We start from the raw sequence: 16112 nt of genomic DNA, 5'->3' as shown, positions 1-16112 counted from the left end.
CGTCGGACTTCTTCTTCCGATTGAATAAAAGAAAAGCGTTTGGGTGACTCGTGCAGCTTCGTTGCTCGCTCAAGGGTCAACGTGGCACATAGCACATGTTCAGCAGTGTCAATTTTTTCCCATCCCATGTTTTGTATTTTTTTTTGCCTTTTTCCAGGATTTTATTAATTTTTTTTACTAGTAGTTTTCTTTTCTCTTACATATCTGCATACATTATTCATTTCATATTTTTGTCTTTTTGTAACATATACAATGTTTTTTTTTTTTTAATAATAGAGATACTGTTTCTCATGCTTTCCAAATATTTTTAAAATTGTGTGGTATTCATGTATTTTGTCCATTATTTTATTTTTTGTTGCTATTATTGTAGCATTTGTCATTTATTTTTTCTTGTCTAAAATCTTCTATTTTTTGTATTGCTCTGTAAACTCCTCATGTCCTAGTGTTTTTTTTTCTAGCGTTTTTCCTTTTGTCTGATTTTCTCTCTCCTTTCTGTCTAAGATTCATCTTATATTTTCAGACAGCATGTTCATGTCATTTCGGTCCGGCATGGCTTTGAAAAGAAGTTTTGAAGAAGCGACCCAAACAGAATTGTGAGTGGTCTAGCACCAAACTTCTTCTCTTATGGTGGGGAAACAAAGCAACAACAACATTTCCGCCACATGTCTTGTTCTCCTTGGGGACACAATCTTCCTCTTCTGTCTTCTTTTCCTTCACTTTGTCTTTTGCCCCTCAGGCCACACACTCGCACAATGTCTATGTGTGTGTTCTCTTTGTGATCAAATATGTCTTTAGTGCAGAATGTATCGGCGGTGCTCCACTAAACAGGTTCTTTTCTTTTTTTTTTCCTTTTCATGCCCACGCTGCCTTTGACCATGACCGTGAGAGCAAGTTGATCAAAAGCAATTATTATTTTTTCCTCGCTCGCTCAGCTCGCCAACCTTGGGTTTCCTGGTGTGCACCCGCCGCTTCCATTGTCACCCCGCTTGATCCATGTTCACGGCATAAATAGGAACAAAAAATAAATAAATAAGTGGAATCGCATTCAATAAAAATACCAGCGCGCTGGTGAAGGGAACACGTCCTTCCGTTTTCAAGTTACTTTTTACACCATGCTAATGTTTAATGCAAATGAGCAGTTTTCCAGCAAGCCTTAAGGCCCTAAATATTTGGCTTCACTTTGCTATTTATGGAATTTGAGGGTAACACTTCTGTGCAACCCTTGAGAACTGTTTCCATCATTTTTACATTTATGACAAAGTCAACCAGGACTTTTTTTTATGAAATTAATTTGATACAGACCTTTTATAGGGCACAGCTTTTTATCAGAAATGAATGGATTTTATCGTGCAACCCTTAATGTAACCCATTAGATACATTATTTGACTTTGCGATAATGTCATTGCAGTGTTGTGGTTATTGTATTTGTTTAATTTGCTGCTAACTGTCTATAGGAATTTAACATTAGTAATTGGGACTTTTTCCAAAATCCCTTCATACCCAATGCTCCAAAGCCTTTCTGTAAGAGCCAATCAATTATATTGAGTTGATGTGGTTCATCATCTCTGTTCGTTTTGTTGGGAACGGTTGAAGTAATAGTGTTTTATTTATCGTTTTTTTTTTTCTTAATAAATATAGCCAACCAATTTTTATTTATTTTTTTAAATATAGCCAACCAGGAGTAAGACGTTCATGCATCTTGCTAGGTGCTGCTGTTTTGGTTAGTATCAGTGTTCAAATGTCTCACCATTAAACCATTTTACACCTTTGGCCAAAGGAAGGTTTTCAGATATTTGCAGGGAGAAAGTAGGCGAAAGTGAAAAGTAATAACGAGTTGTGTGGTACATTCAATGTCCTCCAATAAGAATATTTCTCTCTATGGAGTTAGTATATAAAATCGCCTTGCAGCCTGAATGGGTAGTGATGCATTCAAGTGCGCGGGGGGTCACCGGGACACCACACGTGTATCTTTTTTTGGTTTGTTTTTAATCTTATAACGTCCTTGAGCCTGAAATCTTTTCAAAAGCTTGCGTTGATTTGTTTTTATTTATTTGTGCTCTGTAAATGGAAAAAATTTTAAGATAAACAAAATAAACATTGCAAATAACATTTGGAGTGTGGAGTAACTCTGAGCTCGAGATGCGTTTGGAGAGAGCGTGCTTGTGGAAAAAGGAATGAATTAATGAAATGCGGTGATTAAAATTTGAGCAACCGCAGTCTTGTTACTTTCAAAGGCTCTTTTTATTAGTTTCCTTTTTTTAAGTGTGAAATTGTGTATGTTTGCGCATGTTCATGTGTGTCTGTTTTTTGGACGATGTAGGGATGTGTTTAATTGCGACAGAAAATTACCTTGACTGTAATTCACACATTATTTTATGTACCATGTTCTGTATGTATCACAATATTTACATCTCGATAACAAAAGTGCAGTAGAAGTGGCTCACATGACGAGACACGTGAAAAAAGAAACCTGATGTGAAAAGACACAAAAGTCAGGTATTTTTGGTGGTTTGCCCTTTTCGGCACAATTTGGTCATCTTGGGCAATTTTTGGGCATCCTTGAATGAGTCCAACACAATTCATTGGTGTGATTTGAACTCGTGGGCATAAATAAAAATAATAAATTCCGATTTTAAGGGAAATTCAGCCCCTCATGCCAGTTAGCGACCTAAAATTTAATAGTCGTGTCTATTATGAGAAGATCAACAATAAAGTCTCAAGAACCCACACCCCCAAAAACACATACAAAGCTTTCCATATTGGATGAAAGCATTATTTAAACGGACTTAGATTGAGTTTCCCTTCACTGTCTTATTTTTTATAAGCCATCTTTTCAAAACAGAAGCGTTCATTTAAGCGACATTTGTTAAACTTTAATGTGACGCACGCACCAGCACACGCTTCCCCCTTCCACCAGTCCTCTGGGACCTTCTAACCATTAACATGCCGCCGCAGCACGCCTTCTCCATTTAGGTCTTGTGTGCAAACACACACAAACACACAAAAGTCTCAGAGGATTTGTGGAGAGATTATTTAGCCTGCAGACGACAATACTATTTGTTTTTTTTGTGTTGTGATATAATTGTTTGCTTTCCATGAACCAAATCGTAACAGAATTGTGAATTTGTTTCATCAAATAAAATTACATAGCATAAGCAGAAATTGAAACTTCCCGAACGACATCCTAAAATCAAAATGGACGACTTAACTGTCTTTTTGAGACTTTTTTTGTGGGTCTACTAATGATTGTTATATGTCGCTAAGTGGTGCTGAATTTTCAGTGCTATCCAAGTCACCTACATTGACTGTGAAAATGAGACACTTGTCAACGATATAAAATTAATAATAACGTTTTTATTAAGACCAATGAAAGACACTTGAACCGTCTGTGCATGTTAGTGTGTTTGTGTGTGTGTGTGTCAGATGACCTGTGTGTTCCTCACTGGTGCTTGTGCATTTATATGCATGCGCACAATGAGGATGTCAGCAATCCCGGCAATAATTCAATAACTTTATTTCTGTATTGAAAGGAGAAATAAGAGCAGTAAGTATTCACTGCTGTGAGGACAAGTAGATAGCAAATGCATATGCCACTTGACGGATTTTCTTTATTTATTCTAATGCAAGTGCGGCGGAGGGCAGGGCTAGCAATCTGTTCAAAGTGAATATGTAATTAAGAGCTTGTAATTGGAGACGTTCTTGAATTTTTCTTTTTTAGTTCGACTTGAAATGGGGCCCGAGCCAAGGTCACAGACCCGTTGATACATATTTAATACGTGAATATGAGTTTCATTAAAGCAGCTTTTGGCCCATGACCACATTTACTGTATTTACTGCTCATGACTTTCTCAGATTTATTTCTACAGAGATATTTTTATAATGACATTCAACAAAATAATCGTTATATTATGCTAAGGAGCGAGTGAAAGCGGATCTTAAACCAAGCTGATTGTATAATATGCCGTTCCCTCGGTGCTGCTGTTTTGGCTAGTAACGTTAGCTCTTTCATTTCCGTTATTTCTACAGAGGCATTTTTATAATGACATTCAACGAAAATAACCGTTATATCATGAAAGTGGATCTTAAACCAAGCTGAAAAGGATTCATTGTATAATATGCCTTTCCCTCGGTGCTGCTGTTTTGGCTAGTAACATGTTAGCTCTTTAATTTCCTTGGGTTGCACTTTGGCGCAATTTTCTCCCGACAATCAAATTGTCAGCTAAGCGCGGCGCTGAGTTGGTGACATCTACGCCGGGCTCCGGTGGCTCGGCACTCTGCCCCAAATGACTCCGCCCCAGTAATGGCACCCTTATTGTCGGCGCGCTATTCTTCCGAGGCGCGGTGATTGAAAAGAAAATTGAATCTCCTTTTGATGTGTTAAATTTGTCCATTAGCGCGTTTGCACACAAAGTGTTGGTGGAGATGACAGTGGGGATTGCAGGGGGCCTCTCAGGGGCGTCCATATTTCATTTTCCTGGTAGCTGCACCTTACAATGCCAATAAAGGCTTTCTATTCTATATTTGATTGGAGAAGAAATATAAATATACTGTATGGACATCTGAAATGACTTTTTCTCTTGACAAATGAAAGGCCTTGATAACGTGGCAAGTGGTAAGACTCCATCAAAAAGGTTAAACGCGCGCATAAAGGATGCCGGGAACAACCGTTTGCCTTGTCAGTAAAGGAATGCGCTCGTTTCTCAATAGTCGGCAAAAGAAAAGGCGGCTTTGTGTCTCAATAAAGCATTCACCTGTTCTCTGTTGGGATCTTAAGAAATGTCACAAAAAACCTATTCAACTTTGATTATATGGTGTTGAATTGAAGAAAAAAAAAATCTAAAAGTTTTCTCACCAGTTTCAAAATCACACATGACTGTTGGTGTTTTAAAAAATATGATTTGGAAAAGTAAAAAGGTTTCTTTAAAGTCATAATCATATTTCAAATTCCCAATTGCAGTTTAGAAAATCGAATACATTTTGAAACTTAATTCAATAGGCTGAAAGCAATTGTCAGTCTAAAGTTGAAAAACAAAAATCAATTTCACAACTCAAAAATTTCAACAATGACAGACGGCAGGTGTTTTTGTTCTACACAAGACCTTTAACACGAAAAAAAGGAAAATCCCAAAACCTCCTCCACAGCTGACCTATGAATTCTGACATATTCCCGAGTAAAGACCGAATGAATCCCTCCGGTTTTGCTTCAAAAGGCCAACAGAGACACTTCAGTAACCTTTTTGTTGCCCGTTTGTTCATCTCGTTGTCAATGATTCATTCCCAAGGATCAAAGTCCTTGAAAAGTTCACATCTTTTCATAACAACGACAGCAAACGTGCGACGGGCCGCATATGCAGCAGGTGGCATCCAAATGGTGAAAATAAAAATAAAACCATACGTCTGGCTTGGTGTACATTTTTAATGGAGCTGCTCTTTGATGCTGAAGACGCTCTTTGATGGCGAGCTGGCGTCTAAGCGCTTGTTAAGTATTTGGAGCAATTACTGTTACGCATGCAAAGGAGTAAATAAACATCACGGCTAAATTATTTAAAAAGAACCCCCTTCCTCCTTCAATACCCCGATGAAATGCATTTTGTTTACGCGATTAGCTTTAGTATACCAAGTACAAATAAACTAACTATAAATAAATTAGGTATAAGTAACTAAATATAATACAAAATATAATATATAAATATGTATAAAAATATAATTAATATAAATAAGGCTCAAATGTTTGAAAGTACCAAAAATAATTTCACAAAATTTCGATATATTCAGCACTTTTCAATTGCAGAATTTCAAAATGTCACAAAGGGTGGTCTTGGTCCCCCTTGGCCACCCTTTAGTGTCACACTTGATTGAAATGCTCCAACGCTCCAAAGTATGAGTACTGTAGTCCAGTGATGCTCGTTAATCAGTAAACTGCTAGTCATGACAAGATGTCCACGGGAACATTGGCCTCGGAGCACAACACTCCAGAGCTTGTTTGGTTCAGCAGACGGGACGTAGCGTTGGAACTTTTGGAAATTTGGAGAAGGTGTACCCTGATGAAATGAAGACCAGCGATGAACTTCTCCACATTGACGTCCATGTGGATCAAAGTGAAGACCGCACCTCCGTCCTGGACCTCTTCAAGACGCTGAGACCTCACTGGAGGCCACAAGACATCCGAATGAAGGCCAGTCGCCTTTTGTGTCCGCTGTCTTTAATGACGATTAGCGTCAGATGTTTGTCTGTTCCTCTCATGCTCTTTTGGCCCAGCCACTCTATGACTATAATTAACTGTGGGAAATTAAAAATAGAATAATACTCTCATATTATTTTCATATTTTCTCCCATTTTTTGTCGATACAGAGCCACAAAACAGTTATACGTAGAACTAAACCACAACGTCTTCAGAATAGAGGTGTGTTGGGGCAACGACAAGAAACTCATTGTGTCGCCATGTTGGCTCAATCAGAGTCTGAAATAGAGTTTATGTTTGTTAGGTGACATCACATCAGCCGGATGACCTCTCCATCTGCGGCAGGTCTACTAAAGCACACACATGCTCCACTTTAATCACGTATTGTGCTTTTATTTATTTGGGGTGGGGGCCACCACGGATGAGTGACACCTGCTCTGGGACTGCAGCTGAGAATGAGAACGTGTGAGCGATGTGTACATTGTGTCATGTGTGGTGTCAGCAGATACTTCAACGGGGAGCCCCGAGTGTCAGAACCGGACCGTGTTCATTTTGAATGATGTCGGACGGGCTCGTGCTAGTACTGCTCGGAATATTTGACCTAATCTGTGCCAAAAATTCTTGGACTGAAGTCCAGTTAAGTTCATGACGTTATTTTGGGCCACTTGACCATCTTGTAGTTGGTTGTCTGTAAAGTCCTTGCCAGAGGATCTAAGTACAGCAGACGCGGGGAAAAGAACTCTTTTTGATGACCCATTTCAACATGAAATATTTATAGATCAATGGATTGATTTCTATTCACTGCTTCTTTTGATTACCGACCCGTTTTCGCTAGTCGAACATTCTTTCATGTTCCTCAGACGTTCACCGAGGGCATCACCAACCAACTGCTGGGCTGCTCGGTGGACGAGTCCGACTGCGTGCTGGTACGAGTGTACGGTCAACGGACCGAGCTCTTTGTGGATCGCCAGCGGGAGATGGAAATGTTCCGCCTCCTGCACGCTCACGGCTGCGGCCCGCGGATCTACTGCAGCTTCCGCAACGGCATCTGCTACCAGTTTGTTCCTGGGGACGTGCTGGAGGACAAGCTGCTCTTCCAGCCCTCCATATACAGGTCACAACAATTGCGTGGACAGTTCATCCTCCAATCATTGCTGAACTTTTGACCTTGGGATTTTTGGGGACGGCTGTGCACAAACCGTAATAATAATGTCATATTTCGTTGATAGAGCAGAAAACATCAGGAGATAAGAAAGTGTTCTTCTCCCCCCCCCGCAGATTGATTGCGACGGAGATGGCGAGAATCCACTCCATCCGTCCAACGGGCGCTCAACCCCCCGAGCGTCTACTGTGGACAAAGCTGTCTCGTCTTCTCACGCTCTTAGAGGACAGCAGCAAGAGGTACCCGAAGCATTCTCTCAGTGGTTATGAGGTGAACCCTTGTCAGCACCGTGACAGAATCCAGCAACATTTTCTTGTGCCGTTATCTCCTTCTCAAGGCTTCCTGGCGCACCACGCTTCGTTCCAGGGAGGCAACTTATTATCATGACTTATAATACAATGTGAATACAGACATTATTTACATTATCCTTGACAAAGGGCAAAGGTGGGCGCAAAACGAAGAACAGACAAGACTTCCAGCCAAACACACGCTATAGTTTCATATATTAGTTAAAAAAACAACAGCAACATTAATATTCACATTAAGTCAATGATAGACTCACTTAAGGACATTTATGAGTAATAAGTCATTTAATTCCTACCATCAAAGCATTTTACAATTTTGTATTTAGGAATTATGAGCCACCACTTGAATAGAAGAACCACTCAAATATTAATATTCAAACACTTGCAATAAGCTGCTGTTAGCCACAGCTCTCGCCCAAACGCTCACACGCCAACTGACCAATCAACTCAACTCAGCCACTAGGCCACGCCTCCTAGAGGCACACACTATTTACAGCAATATGTACATTCTCTTTTGTCATATTTTAGTATGATTTATAAAGTACATATTTTGTCTTAAAAAAAATAAGGTTGTAAAATTGTTTTAACGCCATTAGAATTCATTTTCAATTTTACAACATCTTCTGATAATTGCGACGCAACAACAAATTGTAGAAAATATAAACACACGCCTAATATTTGTCTAATGTCATTCACCCTTTTCTTTCCAGCCAGGCTGCACCTCCCATGGAGGCCCAATAGATGGTGCTATACCGTGAGCCATAATTACCACACCACTAGAAGTCCCAGCATGTATGTGAGCGTGTGTATTCATTAGTCTTTACAAGAAGAGGCATCAGAGGCACTTTTGTACTCTTGAGCGTGAATGTGATCTTCAGAGGAAACATCCAAAGAAAGAGCAGGAAGATGGTGCACCTGCAGAGGAGGTCTTCAGCCTCGGTGCCACCCGCTGCGCATAGATAGGCGGCGTGCAGCTGCAACACACGCTCACGCACACGCACACACACCGAGGGCAATAGTGCACGCAAAAAAAAAAAAGGCCACCCGCTGGGTCGCTGGCATGCACTGGCGCGAGCGTACAAGAGCACAAAGAAAAGCCAGGGTGGCGTCGGAGTCATATGTTAATAAGTCGCATTGATAAACGGAGGAAATTCCCGTTAATGAGCAGGAGGCGGACGCCCAGAAAGATGGCGTCGGGTTCAAAAGATAACGCCTAATCGACGCACTTGAGCAGAAAGGGAATCAGTCGGTTTTATCATGTCGGGGCCGCGGTTTAACGCAGGTGATCGACTGTAATTATCGAACGATTGCTTTCAAGGAGACTTTGGAGGCCGCCATAAACAGGAAGTAGAAAGATGGAAGATTTCAGTATGTTCAAAGGTCTCCGAAATCAGTTTTCTCGTTTTCCGTTTCACTGAAAGATGTTATGACATCTGATTGCGACACTACGACAAAAACAACCAATGTAGTGAATGGTATATTTATTTTTGACATCTTGTCACCCAAAACTTCCAAATGTCATGTGAAAATGTGGTTTATTTTCTTTTAATTGCTGAAGTGCATGACTAAACTAATTTTGACTCATCAAACTTTACCGCTATGATCCGCCCGCACACATCGACAAAAACTCAATGATTTGCAATTTACTGTCAAACCACTAATCTGTCCAGATCGACGTACTTCAGATTTGGCAGTGATCTGACAAAAGTTTGTATTTCAAGAAATCATGGAAATGGCCTAAATGAGCCTCGGTGGCTGCTTCGAACCAAAATGACAGACTTCCTGTGTGTTTTACGGCATGGCTTTTTTTTTTTGTGGGTCTACTCATGATAGATAAGCCCTTCCAAGTTTTACTTTGCAGAGTAATACTGGCTTCCTGAATTTTCTTCAAATTCTGAGGCGCACGACTAGACCAATGACATGTTATTAGACTCTGCCACCATGCTCTTTCAAAATGCAATGTCAAAACTTGCAATCTGTATGAGCTGATACTCTAAATTTGGTAGTGATCAAACAAAATCTGTAGGGTGTGGTTTATTTTTTTTGAAGGAGTCCTTGGAAAGGCCAAAATGAGCTGAAAAATGTCCACCACAACCCAAAATCAAAGGATCTCAGTGTCTTTTCGGACATAAGACTTTTTTTGTGGGTCCACTCATGATAGACATGACTACCAAATTTCAAGTCACTCAGTGAAACTGACTCAAGGGGGGGGGGGGGGGGGGGGGGGGCTGAATTTGTAAACGATTCACACCCTACTTCATCCCGCTTAGGTCTTAAAACCTCATTTTGAAGTTGCTGTGAGGACAGTGTAACCATTGAACACGCGATGCTGCCAAAACGTTTCAATTAAACATGTTCGTAGCGATGCAAAACGTTCGTCCCGATCATGCAAACTCGGATCTAAAACGCAATTATTTTTCTTTGTGGTTTGTGCCATTCTGCAGTTCCACATTCAGCCCTCAGTTTCCCGGCTTGGCGAGGTTGTCGGCGGAGGCGGAGTCACTGGAGCGACACCTCTCGTCATTGGGCTCGCCCACCGTGTTGTGCCACAATGATCTCCTGACCAAAAACATCATCCATGACCGCCAGCAGGGTAAACCGACAAGGGGGAGGGGGTCGCTTTTGGGGACGCCTTATGAATTATTTTCACATGCGGGCATGTCGCAGGGCGCCAGCCTTCGCTTGTAATTAACCTGCATGAATACTGCTGACAATAATAAAAAGTTTGTGGTGGGTTTATATGAGGAAAAAATGGTGGTGAAGTCATCACTTAAGAAAACTGCAGTCGTTGCTCTTACTGTGTGACGTGTTACATTTAAAGTTGAGTGCACTGTCAAAATCTAATTTTAAAAAAAATAAGTGTACAATGCTTAGATTAATTTAGTTCCTTATCATCCATGTTTGTTATTTATTTTTTAGGATCTTCAGCTTGATTACCGTAATTTTCGGATTATAAAATGGTGGGGGGGCGACTTATACTCAGGAGCGACTTATATACATATATATGTTTTTTTCTACTTTTTTGGGGCATTTTATGGCTGGTGCGACTTATACTCCGGTGCGACTTATAGTCCGAAAATTACGGTACACAGTTTTTTTTAATGAAAGAAGTCTTTGTTACTAAGAGCTGTTTTGTCCATTTTTCTACGGCAACAGGGAGGGTAAGATTCATCGACTACGAGTACGCCGAGTACAACTACCAAGCCTTCGATATTGGCAATCACTTCAATGAATTTGCTGGTAAGTTCCAGTGTTTTTTCCTGAATCTGAACTTGTTCAATTTGACTTCAGTCTTGTATCTTTTCTTCTCCCAAGTGTGAGCCCTTTTGCCACCTCTCATAATTATCAACTGCAGTTAGCTAATGACATGCAGCCATTTTCTTGACGCCAAGTGATGAGGTCATAGCGCGTAAATCATGACAGAGACAGCTAAACATCCAGCAGACATTTTGTTTTGAACTGGCAAAATACGACAATGAGAAGTCACACCAGACAAAATACGAATAAAACCATCTAGAAAAGGATGAAGAATTCATTCAAATCATAATAACCTGAACGAAAGAACTTGCCACGAAAAAGTTTCTTCTACAAATTTAAATAAAAACCAGTACATGACTGATTTTTTTTTGTGCTCGGAAAGGCGTTCAGGATGTGGACTACAGCCGCTACCCAAGTCGCAGCCTGCAAAGCGACTGGCTTGAGGCCTACCTGTTGAGTTACAAACAATGCACAGGGCAAGACGTCAGCGTCACCCGAGACGAGGTGACGCGTCTCTACGTACAAGTCTGCAAGTTCTCCTTGGTGAGCGCTGCCGCTTCATAACGACTGAGAAAAGTTGTGTGATTGTCTGACCTAGCATGTGATAGAGACGCTGCGAGTTGATTGAAAAGCGACAAGTAAAAGAGAGATGTAAAAGACTTTTTTGAATGTAATTGTCCTACTTATCAGCCTTAAATGTGCTCTTGCCAGTCCAACAATGACACAAGAGCCACATGTGAATAGTTTCAAGATGAAACAGGCGGAAGAAAAGGGAAAATCATTTCGAGATAAAACCCAGAGTGTTTCTTGCAAATCCACGTAAGGGGGTCCTTGAGACAATTTTGCATCCATCCATAAAAATGGCATTGGGAAATCGTTTTTCAGGAGTTTCCCTTTTCATGGCGAACAATCATCTAACTCAGGGGTGTCAAACTGATTTTTTTCAACGGCCACATTGTAGTCATAGCTTCTTTCGGAGGGCCATTATGACTGTCAACCCAAAAAAATGTATGAGCACCTCATATTATACCCAGTAAAAGCTACAAAACAAACTGACAAATAACTAGTTTTCAAATCAGACGAGTAAAAACTGGTCAAATATTAAAAAAAAAAAAGATATTAAAAGTGAAGACAATTTGCAATTCTTGTAATGACACACGAATTTGATGCACAATTTGTCTTCGCAGGCCACATAAAATGATGTGGCGGGCCGTATCTGGCCCCCGGACCTTGAGTTGGACACCTGTGATCTAACTTCTGTACTTTTTCCTCTAACCAGGTATCCAACTTCTTCTGGGGTTTGTGGGCAATTCTCCAGTCTCACTACTCCTCCATTGATTTTGACTTCCACAGGTTTGTGCTTCCTTCAATTTATTTGGTCCACAAAAAATAACCATCTCAATTACGGCTTTGAAAACTCCCCCGCCATCCGCCCCCGTCTATCGTTCTTTGCGTTTAACCCGCACCACCGTGATGATCCAAATCACTATTGACACCCGGCAGCCTCCCTCCCGTGCGCCCCTGCTCCTCCTTCGTAACCTCTTGCGAGATCAACAGCAGCGCCCTCGCCTCATTTGGATGCGGACCTCGTAAGGAAATGTGATCCAGAGGGGCGCTGAGGCACAGAGGCGCTATTGTTCCCGTCGGGCCGTCGCACCCGCGTCCCTCGAACCCCACCGCCGCTACCGCCGTCTGCTCCCAGGTCGCCCCCGAGTTAGCGCACAGCCGGGTCGGGTTACCCTCATTTAAGTGTTAACTGTTGCCGAGCACGACGGGAAATTGACGGGACGGCGGGTCTGCAAAGTTCTACGACCCCTCGAACCCAAATACAGTGATACCCTGACATACAAATTCTTAGTTACCCACAACGTTGTGTGATTTTAGTTTGTTGTGCGACTCCATAACATTAGCAAGTTGTTTGTCGACAATGTTGGGTGGATTGATAACTCTGACATATAATCATTCCACAGTGTTGTGTCGGTCCATGTTTAAGTTCTGAAACACTTTGCAATTTATTGTCTTGGATCCAATTGGTCTCAATTCGTATGTTATGAAAAGCTAGCATGTTTAACAGCCATTAGCATTCCATGTTTTGTGGACAAGCAAGCTGTTGTGTGGGGACTCCGCAATGTTGTGTGCAAGTGCATGTATGTTTGTGTGTGTGTGTGGCACTTAACATGAGTATGCTTTAGTACCCCAAAGTGCTTTCAGAAGAAGGATCAACATCAGACTTTTAGAGTTAGAGGTAAGTATCCATGAAACCAATGCAACTAAATGTTGTAAAGGTTGTCTGAAGTCATGGAAATGTGTGTGTGTGTGTGTGTGCCCGTTTCCTCCCACTGTTCTCCCACTGAGCCAAATCTCCACTGACTTCCCGACGAGTGACAGGCGTCTGTGCGGCCTTGTGCTTTAATCCGAGCCAGATGTGCATTGTGACAATAGGAACGTCTTGACTCCATATTTACTTTGCTGACTTTTTATGCGTGTGTGCGGTTTAAATATGCGGCGGCGCTGGCTAGACAGCCCTGTTATTTTGACAAAGACATTATTATGAGGAAATGAACAAGGAGGAGGTCCACCATAACTGCAGCTCAAGTCCATTTTTGCACAAAAAGGACATTGTGAAAAAGAATACCTGCTTTTCATTTTTCCTCTCCCAAAAAAATGTCTCAGTTTCACCCGTGATCAGGATAAACGTTAAGTACGCCACTTTCTGAAGTTGTCAGCTTGAGTTAAAGTGCACACGAAGGGCACAGACTGTGATGCTTCATTTCAATTTAAAATGAATGACATTGATGATATTTGAATGTCACGATTGTCATATTTGCTAAATATTGAACCAAACTGATTGTCTTAGTTCAATCTGTTTTTCCACATCATTTATTTTAATAGTTCCGGCATGAAAACAAAACACACCACTAAAAGAAATAAAACAATGTGACAGTGATAACATGTGAAAACAAAATCTAATGAGTTAAAAAATACAAATGTACATGAACAGAATCGAGACAAAAGTTGGTAAAACTCCAAATAAAACGCATGGCTGAACACTGCTTTGTCAAAAATTCAATTTCAAAAAGTGCCAAGGCAGGTGGCATTCTACGAGGACTTTAATAATGTTCTTCCAAAAGTACCCTTTGACCCAAAATAAAGGCGACCCAGACAGCTCATTCACAAAACCATCCGTCCTTAAAAGTGTGACCTGCTACCATTGGTGCAAAAAAAAAAAAAAAGTAATAAAAAGTTGAAAAGATAACTTGAAAAGTTTATCAACTGCAAACTAGAGAACAGATCGATATTATGGGCTCCTTAGAAATAAATCATTGTCTTAATATGAGGTGACGAACTTTATTCGGAAAAATTACGATACATTTGAAGATCGGTGAAAATATTCCGTTTAAATCATCATTTTGTTGACCTAACAACTTGTTTGTGTTTTTGTCTCAGGTATGCCATGGCGCGACTCAACCGCTACTTTGAGAAGAAAGAAGAATATTTTTTAATGGAATAAATCGACCGGGGAACGTACAATCAAACATAACTGTAGTATGAACACTCTTCGGAAATAAATATATTAATAATCCAGTAAAAAAAAAAGTATTCTTGATATCCCACTATTAGTGTGGACTCTTTTTTCCCCCTTCCCTTCTCTAAGCCGCAATATTACAACTCGCGTTATTGATAATGAATAAATGGAAAGATTTTGTCCAACAACAACGTTGGTTCCAAATGAAACGTACAGCTAATCGTCATTTAACGACATTCATTAACGAGTGTCGCCCTGGCGACGTCTGCTGGGTTCGTTTAATCGTTCCATCAATGCTTACGATACCCCCCCGCCCCCCAAAAAAAGAACCGCAACGCTTCTCCGATTTAACAGTCGGCTAAATGCATGAAATGCTTTCTTTCCATGAGCACATTGTTTCCAACGCCGCCATGCCCGCGCTGGCCTAAACATCATCACAAAGCTCTTAATCACACTTTACTTCACTCTCCGACACCACACACACACACACACACACACACACACACACACAGACACACACAATCCACACCAACCTAAAAGCCAAAGACTTGACAAAAAAGGCTTTTGTGTTGCTTCCAAACACGTCACATCTCATTCAACATTACCTTCAAATGTTATTTTTCCTCATTAAAAAAAATCTATTTAAACTATACTACCAATAGTGCGTGGTCTCTCACTAATTAGATATCGATTGCATAATTAAAAAAAAAAAAAATTAGGGTTGGGAATAAGGTTAAGGGTTAGCGTTAAGGGTTAGCATTAGCGGTTGGGGTTTCAAGCTAAGATTTCGGAAACAGATTAGTGTTGTGGAATCAGACGTAGAGTTAGCATTGGGTTACAGCCAACCACCATTAATATCAGAAATATTATTTTATTTGTTTACACGGCTCCATTTGTACATTTGGGTTTGACACTTAAGCATCCCACGTTTACTCCACCCGTCCAAGCCACACTCGAATAGCAAAGGTTCATCGTCTAATCGTTCTGAAAGTTTTGTTTATTGTGTCCACCACGGCGAAGGTGGCGGCCACAATTCTTTCCATGTGCCCACGGTCGTAACACTGCTGCACTCACCAAGGCTGCAGCCGTGTCTGATTCAAACAATCGGCGCTACATTTAAAGTGGCGTTCTCCCCCTCCCTCGCCGGTCTCACACGTATAATATTTAATTAGTAGACTATCACACTTAAAAGTACCCAAGGACTTTGCATGAAAGCTGAAAGAATTGGCTTTTTGTCCATCGGAAAAAAAAATGCTGAAGATTTCCTCTAATTGCATTAAAAGAGAAGTATAGGCCTTTATGCTGCCTTTCAAAACACGCAGCTACAGCTTCCAAATGATATTTAAAAATATATATATTTAATAAAGCCTTCTTTTATGTGGATAGTGCATTTAGATGGGTGTTATTGTCAAAGGCTTGCCAAGGCTGCTGACCCCCCGCTGTTCTGCCAACACCCCCTCACCAGTAGATATGCCATCACTTTTCATCACGCAATACTGATTTCTTTTCACATATTTATATTTTGAGTCCTTGCCTCTGTCACGCACAGCGGTATTTCAAATGATCACATGTTTTGGCATCAAGTGTGGTCAACTTTCCTTGAAACAACTTTGCAACAATAAAACAGTGGATATTTTATCACATGAGACATTTTACATACCTTATGTGTGGTTCATCATA

At 40.7% G+C, this 16112-nt stretch overlaps 1 protein-coding gene across 1 annotated transcript; it reads left to right on the top strand.

Annotated features, from left to right (window-relative positions):
• Positions 1-5937: 5937 nt before the first annotated feature.
• On the top strand, positions 5938-14925 carry LOC133157067 (ethanolamine kinase 2-like). Its single transcript, XM_061283312.1, has 8 exons — positions 5938-6175; positions 7042-7295; positions 7460-7582; positions 10093-10241; positions 10805-10888; positions 11289-11449; positions 12186-12259; positions 14354-14925. The coding sequence occupies exons 1-8, from the start codon at positions 6050-6052 to the stop codon at positions 14415-14417; spliced, it is 1035 nt and encodes a 344-aa protein (XP_061139296.1). The 5' UTR covers positions 5938-6049; the 3' UTR covers positions 14418-14925.
• Positions 14926-16112: the final 1187 nt, after the last annotated feature.

This window comes from Syngnathus typhle, linkage group LG7 (genome assembly GCF_033458585.1).
Source record: "Syngnathus typhle isolate RoL2023-S1 ecotype Sweden linkage group LG7, RoL_Styp_1.0, whole genome shotgun sequence".
Taxonomy (NCBI): domain Eukaryota; kingdom Metazoa; phylum Chordata; class Actinopteri; order Syngnathiformes; family Syngnathidae; genus Syngnathus; species Syngnathus typhle.
The sequence above is the reverse complement of the archived record's forward strand: the minus strand, read 5'-3'. Positions and strand labels throughout refer to the sequence as shown.